We start from the raw sequence: 21520 nt of genomic DNA on the forward strand, positions 1-21520 counted from the left end.
TGGTTGTATTAATTGATGACCGGTCGAGAAGGTGTAAAATATTAATGAGTATGGCTTATATTTTCATAACGTATTTTGTGAAGCTGTTAATATAGCAGTAATATCTTATCTTTTGGCATATATATAGGTTAAAAAAATTAAGACATTTTTATCATTTCAGTCGATAAATCCATTTTTCGTATAACCGAAAATAGGAGTTAGCAGAAAATAGTAACTAGTTGCCCCTTAAACACATAAAATTTTCTAGATTTATACATATACTTACACGATTTTAAGCATTTTGACTAGGAAGTGAGAGTGATTTAAATGACAAATTATTATACAAGGTTTTTTTTTAGACGATGTACCAAACTTTAAGAGTTCATGGGATCTTTAATAATGTAAATTAACTCATTTAAATTTCTTTGACCTATTAGTTAATTAGCACAAACTTTTTTTTATTGAAAACTTAGAATAGTTAATATTTTTGTATCTAAACAATGGATTAACTACACTCACCGGCACGAAACAAGAAGCACTTAATATTTTATATAGTAAAGTACCGGTTTGGACGACTATTACCAGCGATTTAAAAACATTTTTCGTTTTTAATGTAATATTGGCTATTATTTTAAAGGGTACTAATCTTTTTTTTAAAGGAAATGCTTTTTTATACTTAAATAATTTGTTTTATTATTAATAATTTATTTATTATTTGTTATGATTTAATAAGGTAAAAAAGAGGTAGAATTGGGTTAAAAAAGAATTATAAATTCTGGGAAAAGTACAAAACCCAAATATAGTGCCGAAAAAATAGGTTAAGAGGATTATGTACCTGAAAGGTGTTAATTTGCCTGATTGGACAAATAAATACTTTGAAGGTCTATACTTACATTCTATTCCTTTTGGTATTTTAGAGTGATATCATCAGACTATTAGTTAAATTTACTTTGTGATTTTATAATTTTTGAATTATGGATTCGCAAGAAGACAATTATATTGCTAAATATCGGTTTCTATCTTCGGCTGAACGTCGTTTAGTTTTAAAAGTATTATATAAAATTATTTTAAACAAGAAAAAAATAACATGAAGCCACTGACATCTGCTTTGGCAGTAAAGAAGTGAACATGTGATGCATGCCAGATCTCAAGAAGTACTTTACATAAGATTTGCAATATGGACGAAGAAGTACTGGACAAATCAAATAAAAGAATCCATCGGCATCCAAAAAGTCTGGACCCACCCCAAACAATTAAGAGTGAAATTAAAACCATTATACAGTGCTTTCATTTCAAAACGATCCACCCTTAATAACTTTCTTAAAAAAAAAAAAAAAAACATGTCAAATTAGATATATAGGGGGACGTTTAAACGTTTAATTATGCATTTACTGAAGTTCTGTCAATCACCTCCAGCTAACCTCACTTTAATATGTCAAATGGGAACCCCCATCGTGTGATACATTATAGCAAGCAGCGTAAAATTCTCTATTTAACGGTACCAAAAAAAAATGAAATCGGTAAATGTGTAAGCAAATAGTTAGCGAAAATGTCTAGAAATAATGAATATTTTATTTACGCCAAACTTTGGTATTTTAAATGAATACTTTTACTGTTGTACCTACATCATTTTAAAATTCTTAAATTTTTTATAATAGATCATCAAAAAAAAAATACAAGCAATTTAGAAGTTAAAATGTGTGGTAACAAACAGTACATTTAGTTCAAGCAAATTATTTATTTTTTTAAGTAAAGAATGTATTATTTGCGAGAAAAAAGAGTGTCTTCAAATTTTTTGCAAAAATCTTTGCAGTCTTATAACTTTGTATGTATATTTATTTCACTTATATTTTTTGCGAAACTTACCTAATAGGTATGTTAAGTTTAAAAAAAAAAAAGTTCTTTCCTTATAAAATTCATATTCTTTATGAACTCGGAGAAGATGATTTTGATAGGAGAATTCAATTTTGTGAAGTGATGTGCCAGCGAATTGACGACGATCCCCATTTATTGAAGAACATTTGCTTCAGTGACGAATCGACCTTTTTTTTAAATGGGCTGGTGAACAGACATAACTGTAGATACTGGGATAATGAAAATCCGCATGTTTTTCGGAAAGGCCATACCCAATATCCCCAAAAAATTAATGTTTGGGCAGGAATTTATGGGAATGAAACAATCGGGCCATTTTTTTTGGAAGAAAATTTGACTGGCGAAATTTATTTAAACCTTTTAGAAAATGCAATATACCCTTCCATCATCCAATCTATGGAAAATCAAGTAGATCAACATGGTGCTATATTATTGAATAAAAATAATATACATTTTCAGCAGGATGGAGCTCCCGCGCACTACACTTTGGTAGTTCGAGATGAAAATGTGGCTTGATGAAAATTTTCGAGAAAAGTGGATTGGCAGACGTGGTGCAATCGAATGGCCTGCGCGGTCTCCGGACCTAACCCCACTAGACTTTTTTATTTGGGGTTATTTAAAAAGCAAAGTTTATAAAACCCCACCTGAGAGTATTGAGAATTTAAAAAATAGAATATTTTAAGAATGCAGAGAAATTAGCGGGCAGATCCTTGCCAATGTTCGTAAGGAGTTTGAAAATAGGCTTTTTTATTGTCTTGCTAATAACGGCGCGCACTTTGAACATTTAATAAAATAAATTTGTTAAACTAATTAAATTTGTTTTTCGACCCTACCGATTTACACTTTAATTACTTCTTGGTCAATCAATTTTATTTTTTTACAACCATTGATAACATAATGAATGCCCTTTAAAATAATGTATCACACCATGGGGTAGCCATTTGACATACCAAAGTTTGGCGTAAATAAAATATTCATTATTTCTAGGCATTTTCGCAAACTATTTGCTTACACATTTACCGATTTCATTTTTTTTGGTACCGTTGAATAGAGAATTTTATGCTGCTTACTATGATCACACGATGGGGGTTCCCATTTGACATATTAAAGTGAGGTTAGCTGGAAAGCTGGAGGTGAGGAGGTGATTGAACAGAACTTCAGTAAATGCATAATTAAACATCCCCCTGTATATCTAATTTGACGTATTCTGTTTTGAGACGAAACTTAGATTTTTGCCAAGGGGAACTCATCAAAATCATCATGGCAAGATGGTAGCATGCAATGCTATCCCAGCAGCAGTTCTAGTTGTGGAAAAAGGTACATTGTGCTACATGCAGGAAATGACGAGGGCTTTATCTCCGACACTAGTTTGATTTTCTCTTCGACGAAAAAAGCAGACGACTACCACGGAAATTTGGATGCCGATATTTTTGAACATTGGTTTGAAGAAAAACTCCTCAAACGGTTGGAAAATCCTTCTATTATAGTCTTGGACAATGCCTTATACCATTCTGGAGAAGAGAAATTTCCCACTAGCATTTGAAAGAAAGAGGAAGTAAAAACGTGGCTAGAGCAAAAAAATATTGCTTATGACGATATATTTTTAAAGGCTGATTTGCTGGAGAGATGTAAAATGTACAGGTATAATAAGAAGTACATGAAATGGCTCTTAAATATGGGCATGATGTCTTGCGATTACCGCATTACCACTGTCAATATAATCCTTGTTATTGAGTTGATTTGGGGCATAGCAAAAAATTATTATGATGAGCACACTTCCAAAATAACCGATGAAGTCAGTGTCCTTAATTTATGAAAAGAATGCTTACATCAAATAAAGGAAGAAACATGGAGAAAATCTATAAATCATACAGAAAAAATTATAGCTAAAAACTATCAAATCGAGCAAGTGATAGACGAGATACGACCTCTTATTATACGCCTAGACGACTATTCAAGTAGTAATGAATCTAATTATTCCGACACTGACATATCTCCAAAGTCAGACTAAACTTAATTTAATGTATTTAATTTCAGACTAAACTTCCTTTAATGTTATAATTTTTAATGTTTATATTTTTTAACGTTTTTTTTTAAATATAATAAGTCGTTTTAGCCTATTTAGGTCTTTTTTAATTATTACTAATACCCATCAAATTAAAAAAAATCTTATAAAAATATAAATTAAAAAATTGTTTAAGAGCCGCTGGTTTCCTTAACCGGGGCACTTTTATTACTTTTGTGTTAGGGTAAAGCGTGCCGACCGTAGCACATTATGACGTTTTACAATTCTATGATATATTTTGACTACTTTTTGAATAACAAACCCTATGGTTTGTCAAATATGACGTAACAGACTAATGAAACATATAAAATTAAAACATAAAAACATAGTCTATATATTTCTAAAAGTTGAAATATTTAATTTGTTATCCATTTGATCGAATGCGTCCTTTGCAATGAAAATTTTGGATACAAGGTGTCACAAGTAGAAAATATGACGCCAACATTAATTTTTTATGTAATTTCTTAGAAAGTAAGAACAGTTTCCAACTTTAAAGCCTACTTGATAACGTGTTGTCAAGCATTTGGGAATACAGTGTTGATATTAGTTATCATTTCACGCATCATTTTTTTAATAAAATGCATTTATCTGAGAAATAACCAACTCATGATAATTGGTTTTGGAGACCGGGTACTAGATACACCACTAGCAAAAATTGAATCAAAATTTAGGGACACGACCACCTAAGAAATGTATCTTAAGGAAAGCCTCCAAAAGTATCTGAAGATACTTTTGGAGGCTTAGATGCCGACGTTGCAATTAATACAACTTCCAGGAATTGGAATTTGTCAGAAAGGTCAGTGGCAAAGATACTGCGTGTAAATAAATATCATCCTTATAAAGTACAACTGATAACTGTAAAATTTCAGATATTGAGCAATCAAACATCCTCATTGGACTCATGAATGGGATTCACACAGCGCCCTTAAAAAATTAATGTGTGGGAAGGTATTGTGAAAAATCAAATCCTTTTTTTTCTAAGGAGATTTTTTACAATTTGAACTTATCCCTGCTCTAGTTGTGTTATTCACCGATCCACAAGAAACTGACATACCTCGTAATGAGATATGGTTTCAACAAAACTGGGAACCTCCTCATTTTATCATCGCCGCTCAACAACTTCAACAATTCTTTCACCGGATATAACCCCATTAGATTTTTTCTTTTGGGGCTATTTGAAGTCCAAAGTTTATGTGAATAGACCAACTAATGTTGATGATTTAAAGCAAATAATTCGACAAGGAATTAGACTAATCGATTTGCAAGTGATTGAAAATTCGAAATTACTGGTTAAGTTATTTACCGACTTCAAAAATGGATTGAGTTTAATAAACAACAAATTGAACATCAGTTGCAATAAATATTGTGTAAATTTAAGTTTTTTAATGTCGTATGTTTCATTAATCTATTACGTCAAATTTGATAAACCACTGACTAGGCATATGGTATGCTTTACAAAATTATTGAGAATTTATCGTAGAATTGTAATATGCGTAGAACATTGAAAGGCCTTGCAATGTTCTAAGAGCTTTACGCAGCCTACAGATTAAAGTTTTCGAAATATTTCGTTCAAGTTTAAGTTCAATGATAAATTCCTTAGCATGTGTTTTCTCTTTTTTTACTATATTTGCACTAAATAACACTAAATTAGTTACCTTTACATTTCATTTTTTAAAAAGTTACTATTTTATACAGGACATTTACAAATTAGGTTTAAATATTACAGTTTTCACAATAATAAGTTGCTTAATTTAAATGAAACATGCTGTGTTTTATATCACCAATAAATGTGACAACGAATTCTTTTTAAAATTTAACGAGATCTTCCTATACCTAAGCTTATAATAATTATAATAAAATTTATATTAATTACATTTTTTAAAATATATGTTGATTTTTTTCTATTTATTCATTACTTAAAGAGTAGGCGATAACAGGTTGGTAACTAATATTGTTTATAATTTATTTGTCAATTACTTAAATTCTTTTTTTTTAAGTTCTCGTTTTAACATTTCTCTTTGCTTAAATTACTTTATTGAATATGAAAGTTTATCGTAGAGAAAAACGAATTAACACGGTATATTTTCTAAGTGAACATCTCCAAAATAGCTTGATAACATATCGCGTCTAATGTTTCCCAGTAGAAATCATCCAAATAAGGCCGCTGTTAAAACACTGTTGGCTCAGTTTAAAGAAACTGGATATGTTGAGTACAAGACGGATCCTCAGAGAAAACCCATAACCGAAAATGAAGATATTGAGTTGGCCGTTATTGCTAAAGTTGTGGAAGATCCTCATATCGGGCAAAACCAAATTGTTTCTAGGGTACTTAATCGAAATCACTTTCATCGTCTCCAAGAACTTTCGGGAAATAATTTTAATAGAATAGTGGAATTTTGTACGTGGGTCTTGGATAGACTTGCAAATAATAACGATTTTTTTCATAATGTTTTATTTACCGATGAATGTGCTTTTCAAAATAATGGCTCTTTTGATAGACATAATTTTCATCACTACTCCGATTCCAATCTGCATGCGTTTAGAGTAGTCCATTATCAACATAAATGGTCTGTTAATGTATGGGAAGGAATAATGAGTGGCTTTATAATCGGTCCATATTTTTTTGATGCAAATTTAAATGGACAAGGTTTTTGGAGTTCTTAAATAATTATTTTTCCATTAGGTTTTATTAGAGAATATAGAGAATATGGCTTCGAATCGATGGAGTACCGCGACATTTCCACCGTGGGATTAAATAATTTTTAAATAATAATTTTCATAATCGATGGATAGGAATGGGAAGGCCTATCGAGTGGCCACCAAGATCCCCGGATTTGACAAAGCCGGATTTCGTTTTATGAGGACATGTGAAAGATTTTACTTTTAAGTTACCTCCGACCACACCAGAAAATATGAAAGAGCAGATAAGAGGAGCTTTTCGAAGAATTATTCCACAAATGCTGTCAAAAGTCGCTGTAAATTTTGAAAAGAGGATGCGTCGATGTTTGCAATTATATGGTAAATATTTTGAGCATATTTTGTAATTCGTATTTTTTATCTCGTTTGTTATTGTTAGTTTTTATTTATCTTAAGTATAATGTATTATAATGGTTAGTTAAAATAAAAAAATTGTTAATACAGTCTTAAATTTTACTATCGGTAATCTATTGGGTTGCATACTGTAATCAATTAAAATCGGATGTAATTTAAACTTAACATGCCATTATACCTGAAAAGCCATAACTATTTAACCTTAACTTATATTGACATCCACTATCTTTGGAATCATTTCGAGACAAAATGAGCTTAGCAATAGGACATTGTAATCATCAAGAAATCAGTTGATTCTCCGTCATTCCGGAATGAGACAAGTGGTACACCGCACGACGTCTCGAAGGTAAGTCCAGGTTATCCAATCCGCATGCGAGTTTGGGAATTGCTAGGCTTCTCAGATCTTCGGCAAGCAACTCTTTCTTTAGAAAACAGAAAGCATCCCCAATGTCCTTATACGTTGGCTTCTGGTCCGACTCTTTTGGCCTTTTGAATGATGGGACATGAACTTGAATGTCAAATCTAACACTGGTTGGATTTCCGCAGCTCAGCTTCTTTATGGTTTTCATAATAAGGAGCCACTCGGTTAAAGTGTATGACTCGAGCTTTACTCTCGCCGGCTTATGGATCAGTAAGAAAGATTGTTGATGGCTCCCCGCACTTTGTATTGCCCATTTCAGGATGTTTGAAGTTTCGGTGACAGACTCTTCTGTCTCTTGGGCTCATAGAGCCAAACCAAATCATCGTTGTTGTTCCTCTGGTCGTTAGCATTGACGTCATATATGTCTTTCATCTGATCGCTAGCATCTTGAATGGAAATGATTATGAATGAGACCGATTCTCCTATGTATTCACTAACGTAGTGCTCCCAAACTTCACATCGCATAAGAGACTCTATCCATCACTTTTCGAGCCGGAGACTCGCCTGTACTTTGATGGCCTATTGATAAGCCAGAAACAAATGAAGAAACCTATCCCAGTTTCTTTCGTGGCTAGAGACTACTTTGAAAAAATACTGATTAATGGTCCCGTTCGATTGTTCTACCATGCCATCTAATTTCGGCTATAAGGCAGTAGTTCTCATTTTCTTGACTTCAAGCGTTTTATAGATGTTCCTAGATACAAAATTTCGCCCTTGGTCTGAATGCAGCCCCAAAGGTAAAAAAAATCGGCAGATCCATTCTTTTATTAGGACGTCGGCAATAGTAGAGGCTTCCTGGTCTGGTAGAAGTATGCCTCAAGCCATTTTCTGAAGTAGTCCATCACGTACTTATTTACTGCTTCTAATTCGAGCAACGGAAAAACAATGTAAATCCTTTCGAAGGGACTTCCCTCGATGGGAAAGAAAATAAAGATAACAGACCAAACAAGTATTTTGAAATTATTTTTTTTATGAAGTAATAATAACTTTAAATCTAAGAAATGTTACACTACGTTCCCTCGGTAAATATTAAATTTAAAATGTGATGCTACTAGAGATGGCTGTAAAAACCTAATATTAGTGTCACATATTTCGAATTCTTTTCTTTAATATTGTAGCATTTTTCCCCTTTGTTAGGTATGAGTTAAAACCATTGAAAATAGTCTAACTAATTTATATTTACACACTTCACTACAAAAACACGATCACTAGACGTATTCATTTACAGCTATTTAAATTTCGCGCCAAGATTCCGAATTTTACTTCGCTGAACTGACAGCTATCGGCGTTGCGGCTCCTTATATACTCGATAGAACGCTGTTGCAAAAGATTCTCGCTAACCTTCAAGACGTCGTGAGGTGTAATGCTTGCGTCATTCCGGAATGACGGAAAATCAGCTGGTTTCTTGGTGTTTACAATATCGTTACAGTATGTCCACATAAATAAGTCATTGTAACAGATTTTCAAAGTTCACTTATCGTCTGAATTAAGTCGAAGGGTGGAGGAACTGCTTCGCTTCAAATTGGACCATTTTCTATACGCAATAAATATGGATACAACCTACTTCATAGTGAGAAAAAAAGGGATTTTTTTTGAAGTTTGGGCATAAAATAGTTCTGTATTTAGGCGACGAACTGTTATATTATAAAAATAATAATATATTTTGTCATATTAATAAAAACGCTTTAAAATTATTTAAAAATTAATTAATTATCCAAAATTAACTCAAAATTGATTGTAATTGTAATTGATATAAATGATTTTTGAAATTTGTTATAAAAAAAACTTTTAGTTTCTTTTATTGCCTAGGTTAGAAATCGTATTTGCTATCTTATTTATATTAAGAAATCTTCTAATTTTTTCCATTTGTTGTATATCAAGAATATCCTAAATGCGAGCGTGATCGGTGGATAGAGTTGAGGCAATGTTGTGTAGTTTAATGCTTACTAACATACTGTCTGAGCGATTTAAAAAAAAATCTGAATATCGAGATATCCGAATTCACCCGAAAATGTTACAGAAAAAATAAGGATGGTATTTGCCGACACGTGTTTTCGCTTATTGACTTGTTTCGGTCAAGGCAACCAGAAAACCAAAGGAGCGGGAAAATACAGAAGGGATCACGAACAGGAGCGAACAAGCGACTTGTGTATTCAGCTTTGTTATCTCCGGTTTTGTACCATCCCTATTCTTTCTGATTCCCTAGTTACGGAGTATCCCGACTATCTTTATACTATTTAACTTTCCATGGTAACTTTCTTTTTTTTTTAGTTTTTTAAAGCTGTAGTGCAAAATTAATGAAAAACATTAATTTTGCCATGTTTTTTGCTCTTTGTAATGGTGATTTAATTGATTATATGATGTTTCGTCTTTTCATCGTCAAAATTTTTTCCATCTGGATACTTGTTTAATAAATGTTTAAGATCTCCATGAGAAAGATGGGTAGATAATTATTAAAATAAAAAAAATTCCCTCAAAAACTAATAGTAACAATAATTTGTGCCTTAAACTCGATAAGCTTCAGGTCTCGAAGCGGTGTAACACCATGGCTACCTATAGGATGTAACATTAATGCAGCCAAGAAGAGTGCATCTGCAATCTGCGCATATAGGTTCCGTAATGCCCCCCACCGAGTGGTTTAACAAGCCAATAGTCTTGAAAAGGTCTCTGGAGGCGCTAGGGTGGTTTCAGAAATTATATGTCGTTGGGTAAACTGTAACTGTTGCCCAGATATTTGAAACGTAGTCTGTAATTTCTTTTTCCTCCCAATACCAATGATTAATACTTCTTAGATGAGAAACTCTCATAAGAATCAAAGATCAATAAAACACTGAATGTGAATTGACTGTTGCGCCCTCTGAATGTCGCGAAGTAGTACTAACCGAAATTGAAAATGGGTTTGTGACGTCATAGTAACGGGTAACTTAAACTTTGAGTGTGGCGCCAAATTTCGCTCTACTGTACCGTGCGTTTAAAATTAGTGGGAAATGCATGGTTCTTTCGGAAATTATAGTAAGCACATTAAAATAGTGTGAAATTGGGACTTTTTTCTCCCCATATTTTTTTTTTTTTTTCCCCACTTTTTCTATTTGCGTACTATAATTTCTGAAAGACCCAACAAAAAATTCACAAGTTATACACTAACAATTATCAGTTATCTACATTTATTAAAACATTAAATAAAATATAAAAATTCGTTGTAAAGTAGAATTTAGTCAGAGTATTACAAAAGGTATGTATGTACAAACATCTTTAAAGGTCAATAAAAATTTAATAAAATCACCAAGAAATTAACGCATGCTTAATTAACCAGTAATGTTCCTTAGTAAACATTATAAATTATTAAAAAATTAGCAATGAAAGGCAATAAGTACAAATTATAGCAGCAGAAACGAAAAATAAAATATTTACAAAATGTATTACTATATTATAAAGAGATTATACAATACAATCACAATTTATACAATCAAAATAATTAGACACACTTAATAAATAAAATATAAAATTTCTTACAAATTCCATAATATGTAAACTTACAACTTAATTTATTGGGGAACTCTGTTGTATGACGAACAAAGTTTGCAAAGTAGAATTTATACTCAATGTGGCAAAAGGTTATACTAAATGTATAAACTAGCACCTTAGTAAATATTATAAATTAAATAACTATAAACAATATATGTTAAAAGTCAAATTTACAGGTTACCATTTTTCTATTTGCCTTTGTAAATTTCATAGATTCCAAGATTTGTATAGAATCTCTTCAAAATTGCTCTTGCATTGAAACTGCTGAAATTGATTTTCTCTCAGGTTGGTATAGAATTTAGAGTAAGTTTTGACATTGAGGCTGTCAAAAGTCTATACAGAAATAAGACGAGGTCTGCTGTGTAATTAGCTTCACCGGATAACTTATAAAAGTGTCTAGAAATAGAAAGCATATTTTAAAGTATTAAATTTTAAAATTAATTAAAAAAATTAAATCTAACCCCATTCTGCCATATTGTTTATGTAGGATCCTATAGTATTACTAAAGATCTGGGTGGAGTTTTTAACCTTCATTTTATTTATTTTTGAAGGGATTACATGATAAAGCATCAGCTTGATGCATATTCTGTTGTCGGCTGCTGCTTTATGTGAGAAAAAGTGGTCATCAGTTTTTCATAATCATGTCTGAAGAAATACATTTTTAAATGGAATGTCCTATACATCTTTGATTCAAATAAAAAGATATTATTTTTTTTATTTTAAATATATCATACAAAATGTCATTTGGCCATACAACTTTAGTGTAAGTCTAAGTGACCCATTGCTTAGTTAAGTTATTATTTAACTATTAAGTTATTATCATAAAGATAAATTATTAATTAAAGAGCTTAGTTTAACCCAAGCAATTTATCATTAATAATTAAGCGTAGGCTAACCACCTGTGGTAAGGCCACTTGTTAGGAAGACCGTTCTAACTTACCTTGTATTAAGCCTGGTAAGCGAAGGTATGGCAGCTGGTTTAAGGCCTCTCCTTGAATTGGGCATGAATGAGTCAGAAGTAAAATAATTTTCACATATGGTGGAGTAGCTATATAAAGCTAGACTGCGCCAGGTTCAGGTACTTTGTTTTTTTTTTGTATCAAGTTTGTAATGAATTATTATTATTATTATTATTATTATTATTATTATTATTATTATTATTATTATTATTATTATTTACAGCCAGTTAAGGCTCGCACTCCCTCTAAGGGGGGGGGGGGGGGATCATTTACTTATCCCAGATACCTGCGATATCAAAAGGATTAAGCTCTGTGGTCTGTGGGGGCCTTTTCGGTGTCCTTAAGTGACCTGAAATGTAGAGTTATCCCCTAGAAATTTCCGGGTGCTGCGAGCAGTTGCCAGTAGTACTGCCTTTTGCATGTGCTTATATAGATGTTCGCCAGTTCCTACTTGTTTAAGGTATTCCAGTAGACTCTTCGGTATTACACCCGTTGTCGATATAACAATTGGGATGGTCTGAACATTATCCATTCTCCATTGCCTTCCGATTTGAATTTCTAGATCTCTGTATTTGGCGATTTTCTCAGTGTGTTTCTCTTGCAGATCATTGTTGTTCGGTACGGCTACGTCAATTAGAGTTGTTTTCCTGGAAATTTTATCTATTAAAATAAGATCTGGTCTATTATGCCTTACATGTTGATCGGTAAGTACACTGCGGTCCCAATATAACTTATATCGGTCATTTTCCACTACGGGTTCTGGAGTATATTTATAATACGGAACCTTCTCTGTTGTAATAAGTTCCAACTTCATTGCCAATTCTTGATGTAAAATTTTCTACTGAAGCTTTTTGAAGCGGAAGAGAGTTTTTCCTGGTCCGTATGATGGTAGCTGCGCGCTTCCTCGCTCTTAAGTTGTAGAGGAGTGGAATCGTCTATTTGATTTATTGCGCGATGCAGCGTGGAATTTTCTCCTTGCCTGTAAAAATAGGATCTTAAGTTAGTGATTTGTTTTTCAAGTTGTTTACCCAGATCTATTAATCCTCTTCCTCCAAGGTGGCGGGGAAGCATTGTTCTTTCAGTGGCACTTCGAGGGTGGTGGTTGTGCGTTTTAGTAAGTAGGGTCCTCACTTTTCTTTGTAGCCTTTCTATGTCTGTCCTACTCCAATTAATTACCCCAAAAGAATAACTAAGAGCTGAACATGCGTAGGAGTTAAGTGCCTTAAACATATTTTTGCTGTTGAGATTGGTTCTCAAAACTTGTCTTACCCTTTTCACAAACTCGTTAGTCAGTTCGCATTTCATTGTTTGTTGTTCAATCGTTTGTGATTGTTTCATCCCCAAGTATTCAACAAACATTTCGTGTTCGCCCATGGCCTCGATGGTCTGGACATTCTGCATCTGATATTCTCCTGGCTGCATTTTTCCTCGGATTATATTGAGAGTACGGCATTTATCTAGTCCAAATTGCATGCCGATGTCATTGGAGAACTCTTCTACTATATGCAGCATTTGGTTTAGTTGGTTCCTAGTTGCAGCCATTATTTTTAAATCATCCATATACAGTAAGTGATTTAACTTTGCAATCTCGGTGTTATTATCTCGGATGCTAAACCCATAGTTGGTAGAGTTAAGACGGTTCGAAAGAGAATTCATACCAAGGCAGAACCATAATGGGCTCAGTGAGTCCCCTTGGAAGATTCCTCTTCGAATTGGAATGTCTGTACTTACTGTGCTTTTACCCTGTACTTCGAGCTGGATCGTTGTTCTCCAACTTGTCATAGCGCTCTCTAGAAAAGACAAAGTATTACCATCAACTTTATACACTTTTAATATGTTTATAAGCCATTCGTGTGGTACTGAGTCGAAGGCTTTCTTATAGTCGACGTAGGCAGTAAAAATATTTCTCTTGTTGTGATATGCCTGGTTGTTGATGACAGAGTCGATAATAAGTTGTTCTTTACAGCCCATAGACCCTTTAGCGCATCCTTTTTGTTGTGCGGCTATGATGTTGTTTTTCTCACAGTGTTGATAAATGCGCTGTGTTAAACATGAAGTGATAATTTTATACAAAGTAGGTAGGCACGTTACCGGTCGGTACTTAGACGGGTCTTATGTGTTGTTCTGGTCTTTAGGCAGTAGATAGGTTACTCCTTGCGTTAGGAACGCTGGCATTTCCTGTGGGTTAAGAATAACGTGGTTAATTAATTCTGAGAGTTTAGGATGCACACTCCGTAGTTTCTTTAACCAAAAGTTATGAACTCCATCTGGGCCAGGTGATTTCCAATTATGCAGTTTTTGGATAATCTGGTTGACTTCCTCGATAGTGAATGGTCGATGTTCCATCTGGTTATATTTATTACTATTTTGTTTCTCTTTAGTAACCCAGCTTGCGTTGATATTGCATGTTGTTTGAGTTGCAAGTTGTTTGGCCCAAAAATCTTGAATTTGTTCTTTCGTGGGGTATTGCTTATCTGGGTGATCTGATTTTGAATGTAGCTCTCTATAAAATTGTTTTTCGGCCTTTTCAAAACGAAGATTGTCACGTTTTCGGTTATTACTGGTCTTGTATCTTCGTAGGCGCCCTGAAAATAAGGAAAGTTTCTGTTTTAGAGTATCCAGGCATTGTTAAGCTGTATTATTTTCTGATTCATGCCGAGTGTGGATGTTGTTTCTCTGCAAAATTTCATCAACTTTCTGTTTTAGTCTATTTGTTCGTGTACCCCTCAGATATTCTGTTAGTTGCCCGATATCTTTTCGAAACCTCTGAATTTTTCGTTGAAGTCTGGTCTCCCATTGCGGTATCGGGAGCTCGGTTCTTGCAGAGTCATTGTGGATCCTTATCTTAATCTTCATGGTTTTAGCAACGGCAGTTGCTGCGCTATAAACTAAAAGGTGAAGAGATTGCATGTTATTAATATTTAAAAGATAAGGTGGAAGAATTTTGGTGTTTAAAAGTTCCATAATTTGACCTAGTTTTTTTGAAGAGCTTACTTTTGGAAGTTTGGGTCTTATCAGTGGGTTGGTTCCCTCAAATTCTAGCATCGCACGTGCCATTTCTGCAGATAGTTCGTGATATAGCTCAGAATTGTCCTCTTGGGTGTTTTCGGTAGTGTTAAGTTCCTGTGTGTTATTTAATACGTTTTCTATTACAGGTTGCTCCTCAGCTGGTTCTTTGTTAGCGGGGTCTTGTTCGTTATTAGTTTGCGCTTGTATTTCTTCTTTAATGGTATTGAGTCTTGTCTCTGGAATTAGGTGATTACGCATTATTACCCGATACTGGTCTGCTACTCTCTGTTCGGTAACTTGGAGATGTGGATAGATTTTCCTAAATTCGGCATGTAAAGGTTGTCTGTAGCCGATCATTTCTCGTCCCAGGTTGGTCACTTTATAAAAGCTGCGCATGACGGTTTCATTCATCGCAGCTGTCCATTTCATGCGCTGTCTTTGTAGTCCCGCCTGGGTGAGCGCTGGCTGAATTTCCTGCGCAGCACCTTTAGCGAGGGGGGCCCGTGATGGTGTTGGGTCCTCCTGGTCGTTTTGTTGTTGAAGAGGAGGAGGTGTAGTTTCTTGAATGACAGGTTGCCGCCTCCTTAACTCCCTGCCACCGACGGTCCGCATACTGTCATGTCCAGCGCCGGCTCGAGACATGCCCTGGCGATCCCCAGGCAGCGACCTTTCTCCGAGGCATCTTCCGCTTCGTGTCACCATTTCCATGGGTGTACCGCCATTTAACCGTTACCACAATTATCTTGGGTAGGTCTCTTATTTTCTTCCAAAACACGTAGAAACGCATCAATTTCCTTGAACCACTTTATACTGGGGACATAAATATCTGCAAATCCTGCTCCTGACTTCATAGAATCTTTTATCTTTCTTTTCTCTTGTGAATAATTTGATCTTAAGGCCCTTATTTTATTTTTGATTTCTCCTGCTCCAAACCCTTCGATTCCCATAGTTTCCTCAATCTCTTTGTATGCTGCATCACGGGCTTGTTTATTTTTATAATTCGCAGACCTTGTGTCCCATAAACATGGTCTATCACGATACTTGTGTACGAATTTTAATGTTGCCTCTTCACTCCAACGAGACGTCATCGTGTTCCAAAAAAATCACACAAAAAACAATCCCAGTAAACTCCTACGAACAGGTCGACCTAATACACTTCGCTAAACTATTTATTATTATTTAAACTATTATTATTATTATTATTATTATTATTATTATATATAGAATTCAAATTAATCAAACCAGATGTATTCAGAGCAATTTTATTTTAAAAGCTTAGCAGAGCGCTTTCGGCGTATGAGCCATCATCAGTGCTAACTGAAATGATTGGGTGTTATATGCGTAAAAAACATTATAGTTAAAGGTGAACGAATGGAATGTACTCACTTGTCAGTTAAGCCCAGAAGTTTACCATAGTGGGAACACATTTTATATTATTAAAATTATAGATAACATTTAGACACACTTAAGACTATACAGAACACTAAACAGGAAGAACAGTATTTAAAAAGGGGAGAACGTTGTTCTCCTTTGTGTTTTGTTTACATTTTATTGTGGTTTCTTAGATGGCGGGAAATACTATGTCAAATTAGGTTAGCCTACAGTTAACTTCACTTTAAAATTAATATTTATATTATGCGAACCTATCAGAGTGATAGTAGTCACTATTCTTTTTAACATTAGCATCTCTCCACTAGTTAGCTCCATTATGAGTGTTATTGAAACATTCAAGCACTGAATAGTAAGCCCGAGTACATAAGAATTTTTTTAATAGTAATTTAAATTGTTTAGGAGATTTTGCCTCCCTAACGCTTCTCGGCAGATGGTTAAAAATTTTTATATCGTCATAAAAACTGATCTCTTGACTAAAGTTGATGTTGGTATAGGAAGTCGTAAATTACCATGTTGGCGAGTAACATATCTCGGATTTAGGGTAACAAACTTGTGTTGATTTAGGAAAATCAGGCATGCTACTTCCTGTATGTAGAGGCAGTAGATAGTAAGAATACTCTCTTTGATAAAGCATGGCCGACAGGACTCTCTAGGTGATATCCCGTATATATATCTCACAGCACGTTTCTGAAGAACAAACAAAATCTGCAGAAGGTAGTTACTAGCGCTCCCCCAAAAGCAGATGCCATACCTGAGATGGGATTCAACCAGGGAGAAGTATACTGTCTTTCCAAATTCCTCTCCAAGCTCTTGACAAGCCACTCTAACAGCAAAACAGTCTGCAGAAACTCGATTGCTGAGGGACAGTAAATCTTCCCCAAACTTCAGATCCTTGTCAATAACTAGACCCAGAAATTTATTGACACAGTACTGCTGGACAGGACAGTTGGCAACAAGAATGTTATCAAGGCTATGGTTACTTGTAAAACATAATAGTTTAGTCTTTTGTGGATTTAAAGATAGTAAATTTGCCCTAAACCACTCAAATATAAGTTTAAGATTAGTCATTATTGCTCTCCGTAGGGAGTCGATATCAAAACCATGCCAGAGAATGGTCGAGTCATCCGCAAACAATGTAAATTTTCCCTGGATATAGAGGTGGGTAAGGTCATATATAGAGTATTGGTCCCAATACAGACTCCTGAGGGCCTCCCCAGTCGACAGTTTTTTATTTAGAAAACACACACACTCGTTGACAGCGAGCTTTTAGATATGAAGAAAACCAGGTTGCCACAACGCCCCTGAAGTCATGGTGGAAGAGCGTTCGCAGCAGAATCTCGTGACTGACGCAGTCGAAAGTCACAAAACGCGGTAGCAGAAACTACTCCACTGTTGATCTGACAGTAAAGATCGTTCAAAAGATTGTACATTGCATCTTGAGTGCTTTTATTCTCCCGAAAGCCAAACTGAGAAGTACCAAGAATATTCTTGGATTCTAAAAAAGACACCACTCGTCTCCTGACCATCTTCTCAATAATTTTTGAAAGTGTGGACAAGAGCGATATGGGTCTACAGTTTGATGGTTCATCAAGAATGCCCGCCTTATGAACTGGGATAACCTTAGCGGATTTTAAGCAAGGCGGAAAAGTTCCCACAACCCATGATGCATTAATAGCTTCAACAAGGATATTCAAAGTTATATCTGGTATGTTAAGAAATATTTTAGCAGAGACCCCGTCCTCTCCAGCTGAGTTTTTATTTTTCATTGAAATTAATATTTGTTAAAGCTCGGCCAGGTCTGTAGCTCTAAAGACAAATGAACCCTGAACCTCATTATCAGGTAAAAAGTAACTAATGGGATCTGCTGATGGCGGACCCAGATCTTTGTGGATTTTCTCAGCAATTTCGATACAAAAATTAATAATGTCATCAGCAAGGATGACATGGATGCCTTTGAATGATTGCTGTGTGCTTGCCTGCTGTCGTTGACAATCCGCCAACTTTCTCTCGACCTGTTTGTAGCCTTAGATAGACTATTTGAATAGAAGGATCGTTTAGAAACTTTTATTAACCGGCGATACAACATACAAATACAAATTAAAATACTGATGAAAAACTGACAATCTGTGAAGTTTCTCAATGTATGAAGAGAACGGAGATTCCAACATGAAGTCTAAAGTCCCTTAGTAAACCAGGACTTGTTGTTCTTTTTTGATTTGATTTTCACTATGGGAAAAGAGGCATTAAAGAGGTGTACATTGGGTCAGGCGTAGCAGCCACACATGCATGATTTCACATTTGAGTTTTACTAGGCTGATTCTAGCCCAAACCAACACTTTCTTGGCAAGAGAAAGTTTTCGTTCGACAACAAATTTCAAAAACCGGCTTCTGTTTCTTTGACGCGAAACTATTCTTAATTAAACTGTGACAGAGAAAGAAATAGGACCTTGTTTTCGATTTTGTCTGTAGCCACACGATGATCGAAGAGGTTGGCAGGTGCTTTTTGGAATTTGATGCTAAATAAGGCTGGGTGATTACAGGCAGTAGAACTCCTTTGTATATCTTGATATTTTTTTATCCTACAACGTATACGCACATTTTAAAATAATATTTACAATTAGATTTACTAGAACTTTACAATAGTTTTTTTTTTAATTTAGGAGCTAGCCTTAGCTAAAAAGGCTCAAACGCATCAGCAAGGATCAAGAAGTTGTCGTGAACAAGCACTATTTTATGCAACTAGCTTGTTAGCTGTATTGGCAATGGCCGCAGGCTCCTCTTTGCTATTCTTGGTACCACTTTACGTTGATCCTGCTATCTCCACATTAGCCAGCGATTTTGTTACTGAACCTGTCAACTGCGTTACTACTAGGCTAGACCAACTAACAGGTAATGTAGTATGAATAGAAAATATTATAATCTTTATTAAGGAAAATATATGCTTAATATCATTTTACAATCTATTGATTAAAAAAATATCACAAAGAACCACACGCTCAAAAATATATTGCTATTTGTTTAAATTACTAAACTTATTCCTAAGTGCTTGTTGTTTATATTTATGGGTTAAGCATATATATCGTGCTATTTTTTTAGGGTAAGTCATGCTACTTTTTTCCATGTCCTCGTGCAACTATTGTTTTATTAATAACGGAAAACAGCAATAAAATTTTACTCTCATTCTAATTCACTTTTAATAAGCGTACTTCTACTTTAAGTTTTATGAGACACAACTCGATATCCAACTTATATTATCCTAGAAGTCCTTGAATTTTATTGGAGGATAATATTTATCTGCATTTTCTCCGTAATCTAGGTGATTCCCTTACGTTCTCGATAACATATCGATCTGTAATATCGTATGAGCAAAAGTTTGTTGCTTGGGCATCGATTAGCACATAATGTACAATATCAACGTATATTTAACATCAAACATAGTTTTTTCAATTCATGTGGTGGTCAATATTTTCTTTATCATCAATTCGTATTTCCAGTAGATTTCTTTCTCACTTGAATTCACTGAAATTTGTTGAATAGAATTGCATTTGCTAATCCTCTAGGATAATTTAAAAATCATAATGCGACTTTTCTGTAGTTTAATTGATTAATTTAAACGCCATCCCTTACCAAAAGGGTAACCCGTCGGGGATATTAATAATAAAATAAAATATGTACGCTGCACAGGCAACCTCGAATAAAGGCTTTTATGAACGTTCATGACCTTCGTTGATTAACGATCTAGTTCGTGCAGTTCGTCGACCTTCAATTTAAGGACACTGCATCATCGGAACAGCCAAAACATTAGAGGCGGTCACCTTGTTTTTCGCGAACAGATGTCTACAAACAAATTTACCTCGCCCTCCTCTTTTTAACGTTTCCACGCCATAGTAATACTTATATCAAAGTTTAAAAACGGTCTTATAGTAATTAGGTCTCCTATCTGTCTCTTATGATTTAATGGTTCTAGCGTTAAAGTAAAAAATTCAAAATCTTGTTATTTTAACAAGTTACCAAAGTTATTTATTGATTAAGCCTTTAAACTTTGACATAATATTATCGTCAGTTTCATTAATATTCTTCGTAAAAACCGTAATAATGATTTAGGTCTGGCAAACTGTTCATGGAGCTCATGTAGAGAGGGATGTACAAGCGATGCCTATCACTGTACGCACATCTATGTAAGCTACAATGGAACTGTATCAGGATTAAACAATACAGAAGAAGCAATACTTCTAGTTAATATAAAGGGCTGTGGTTATCCGCCAAAAATTAAATGTGCAAACTTTACAGACACCTTTGGGGAAGAAGGAACAATTTTTCCCTGTTATCCTTCGCGGGAAAATGGAACTGTAGTATTAACTCACTACGTTAAAGATGAACAGGTAGGTAATGTATTATAGTAAATAAGAGCGTTACGTATAAGATCAACTTATTGTCTTAAACTTAAGCCGTTGATACTTTATATCTCATCTAAATATGAAAGACTTTCGAAAAGAATTTTATACGTAAAATTTATAATACCTACTATTAATTTTACGAATTAAATCACACTACGTATCAAATCACTAATTATAACAACGATATCGATTTAGTTAATAACCGAAACCACCACGACTAAGCTCACCGTAGTACGGACTTAGTAGCGGTGCACAGTGGTAGAAAATCCCAAATAACGCACCAAAACACCTAAACGTCAGAAAATGTTGAAATATGCATACCTGTAAGTTTCGGAGTCGCTGAATTAAAAAATGACGTTCATTTAAAAAAATCCGAGATGGCGGCCACAAAATGGCTAATTAATTTTGTATGTAGGTCATGTTTTGAGGTCAACTAAAATCGTTCGAAACGACAAGGCGGCAGATTTCAGCAAATGATCTCAACGCTATTTTATTTTAGACATTTTTCCGCTTATAAAACACAAAGTCTCTAGGTAGCATTCGGTGGCATTCATAAACTAATTCTTCATTGAATATTAAAATTTTCATCACACAAAATGAAAAAAGAACGCTGTTGTTTGGACTCCTCTGATGAACGCAAATATTGATATAAACAGTTCAAATTTATACAGAAGTAATCTACATACTATGCCGATGAAAATCCATGGGGTCCGGATATCCTTGGAAATGTTTTACTCGCTTTACGAACTAGTACTCTTGCATGCACACGAAATAAAATATTCCAGCGTCGAGCACGTTGGGCGGAACGTTAGTCTTTAAGCGGCTACCTGCATAAAACGAATGAATGGAA

At 34.4% G+C, this 21520-nt stretch overlaps 1 protein-coding gene across 1 annotated transcript in view; it reads left to right on the forward strand.

Annotated features, from left to right (window-relative positions):
• The window catches only part of LOC126748547 (uncharacterized), a 31787-nt gene that overhangs the window by 226 nt on the left and 10041 nt on the right, over positions 1-21520 (forward strand). Inside the window, exons 2-3 of the mRNA XM_050457864.1 lie at positions 18934-19162; positions 20378-20655. Coding sequence (XP_050313821.1) covers positions 18934-19162; positions 20378-20655 — 507 coding nt within the window. The remainder of the gene's footprint in view (positions 1-18933; positions 19163-20377; positions 20656-21520) is intronic.

This window comes from Anthonomus grandis, chromosome 22, assembly GCF_022605725.1.
Source record: "Anthonomus grandis grandis chromosome 22, icAntGran1.3, whole genome shotgun sequence".
Taxonomy (NCBI): domain Eukaryota; kingdom Metazoa; phylum Arthropoda; class Insecta; order Coleoptera; family Curculionidae; genus Anthonomus; species Anthonomus grandis.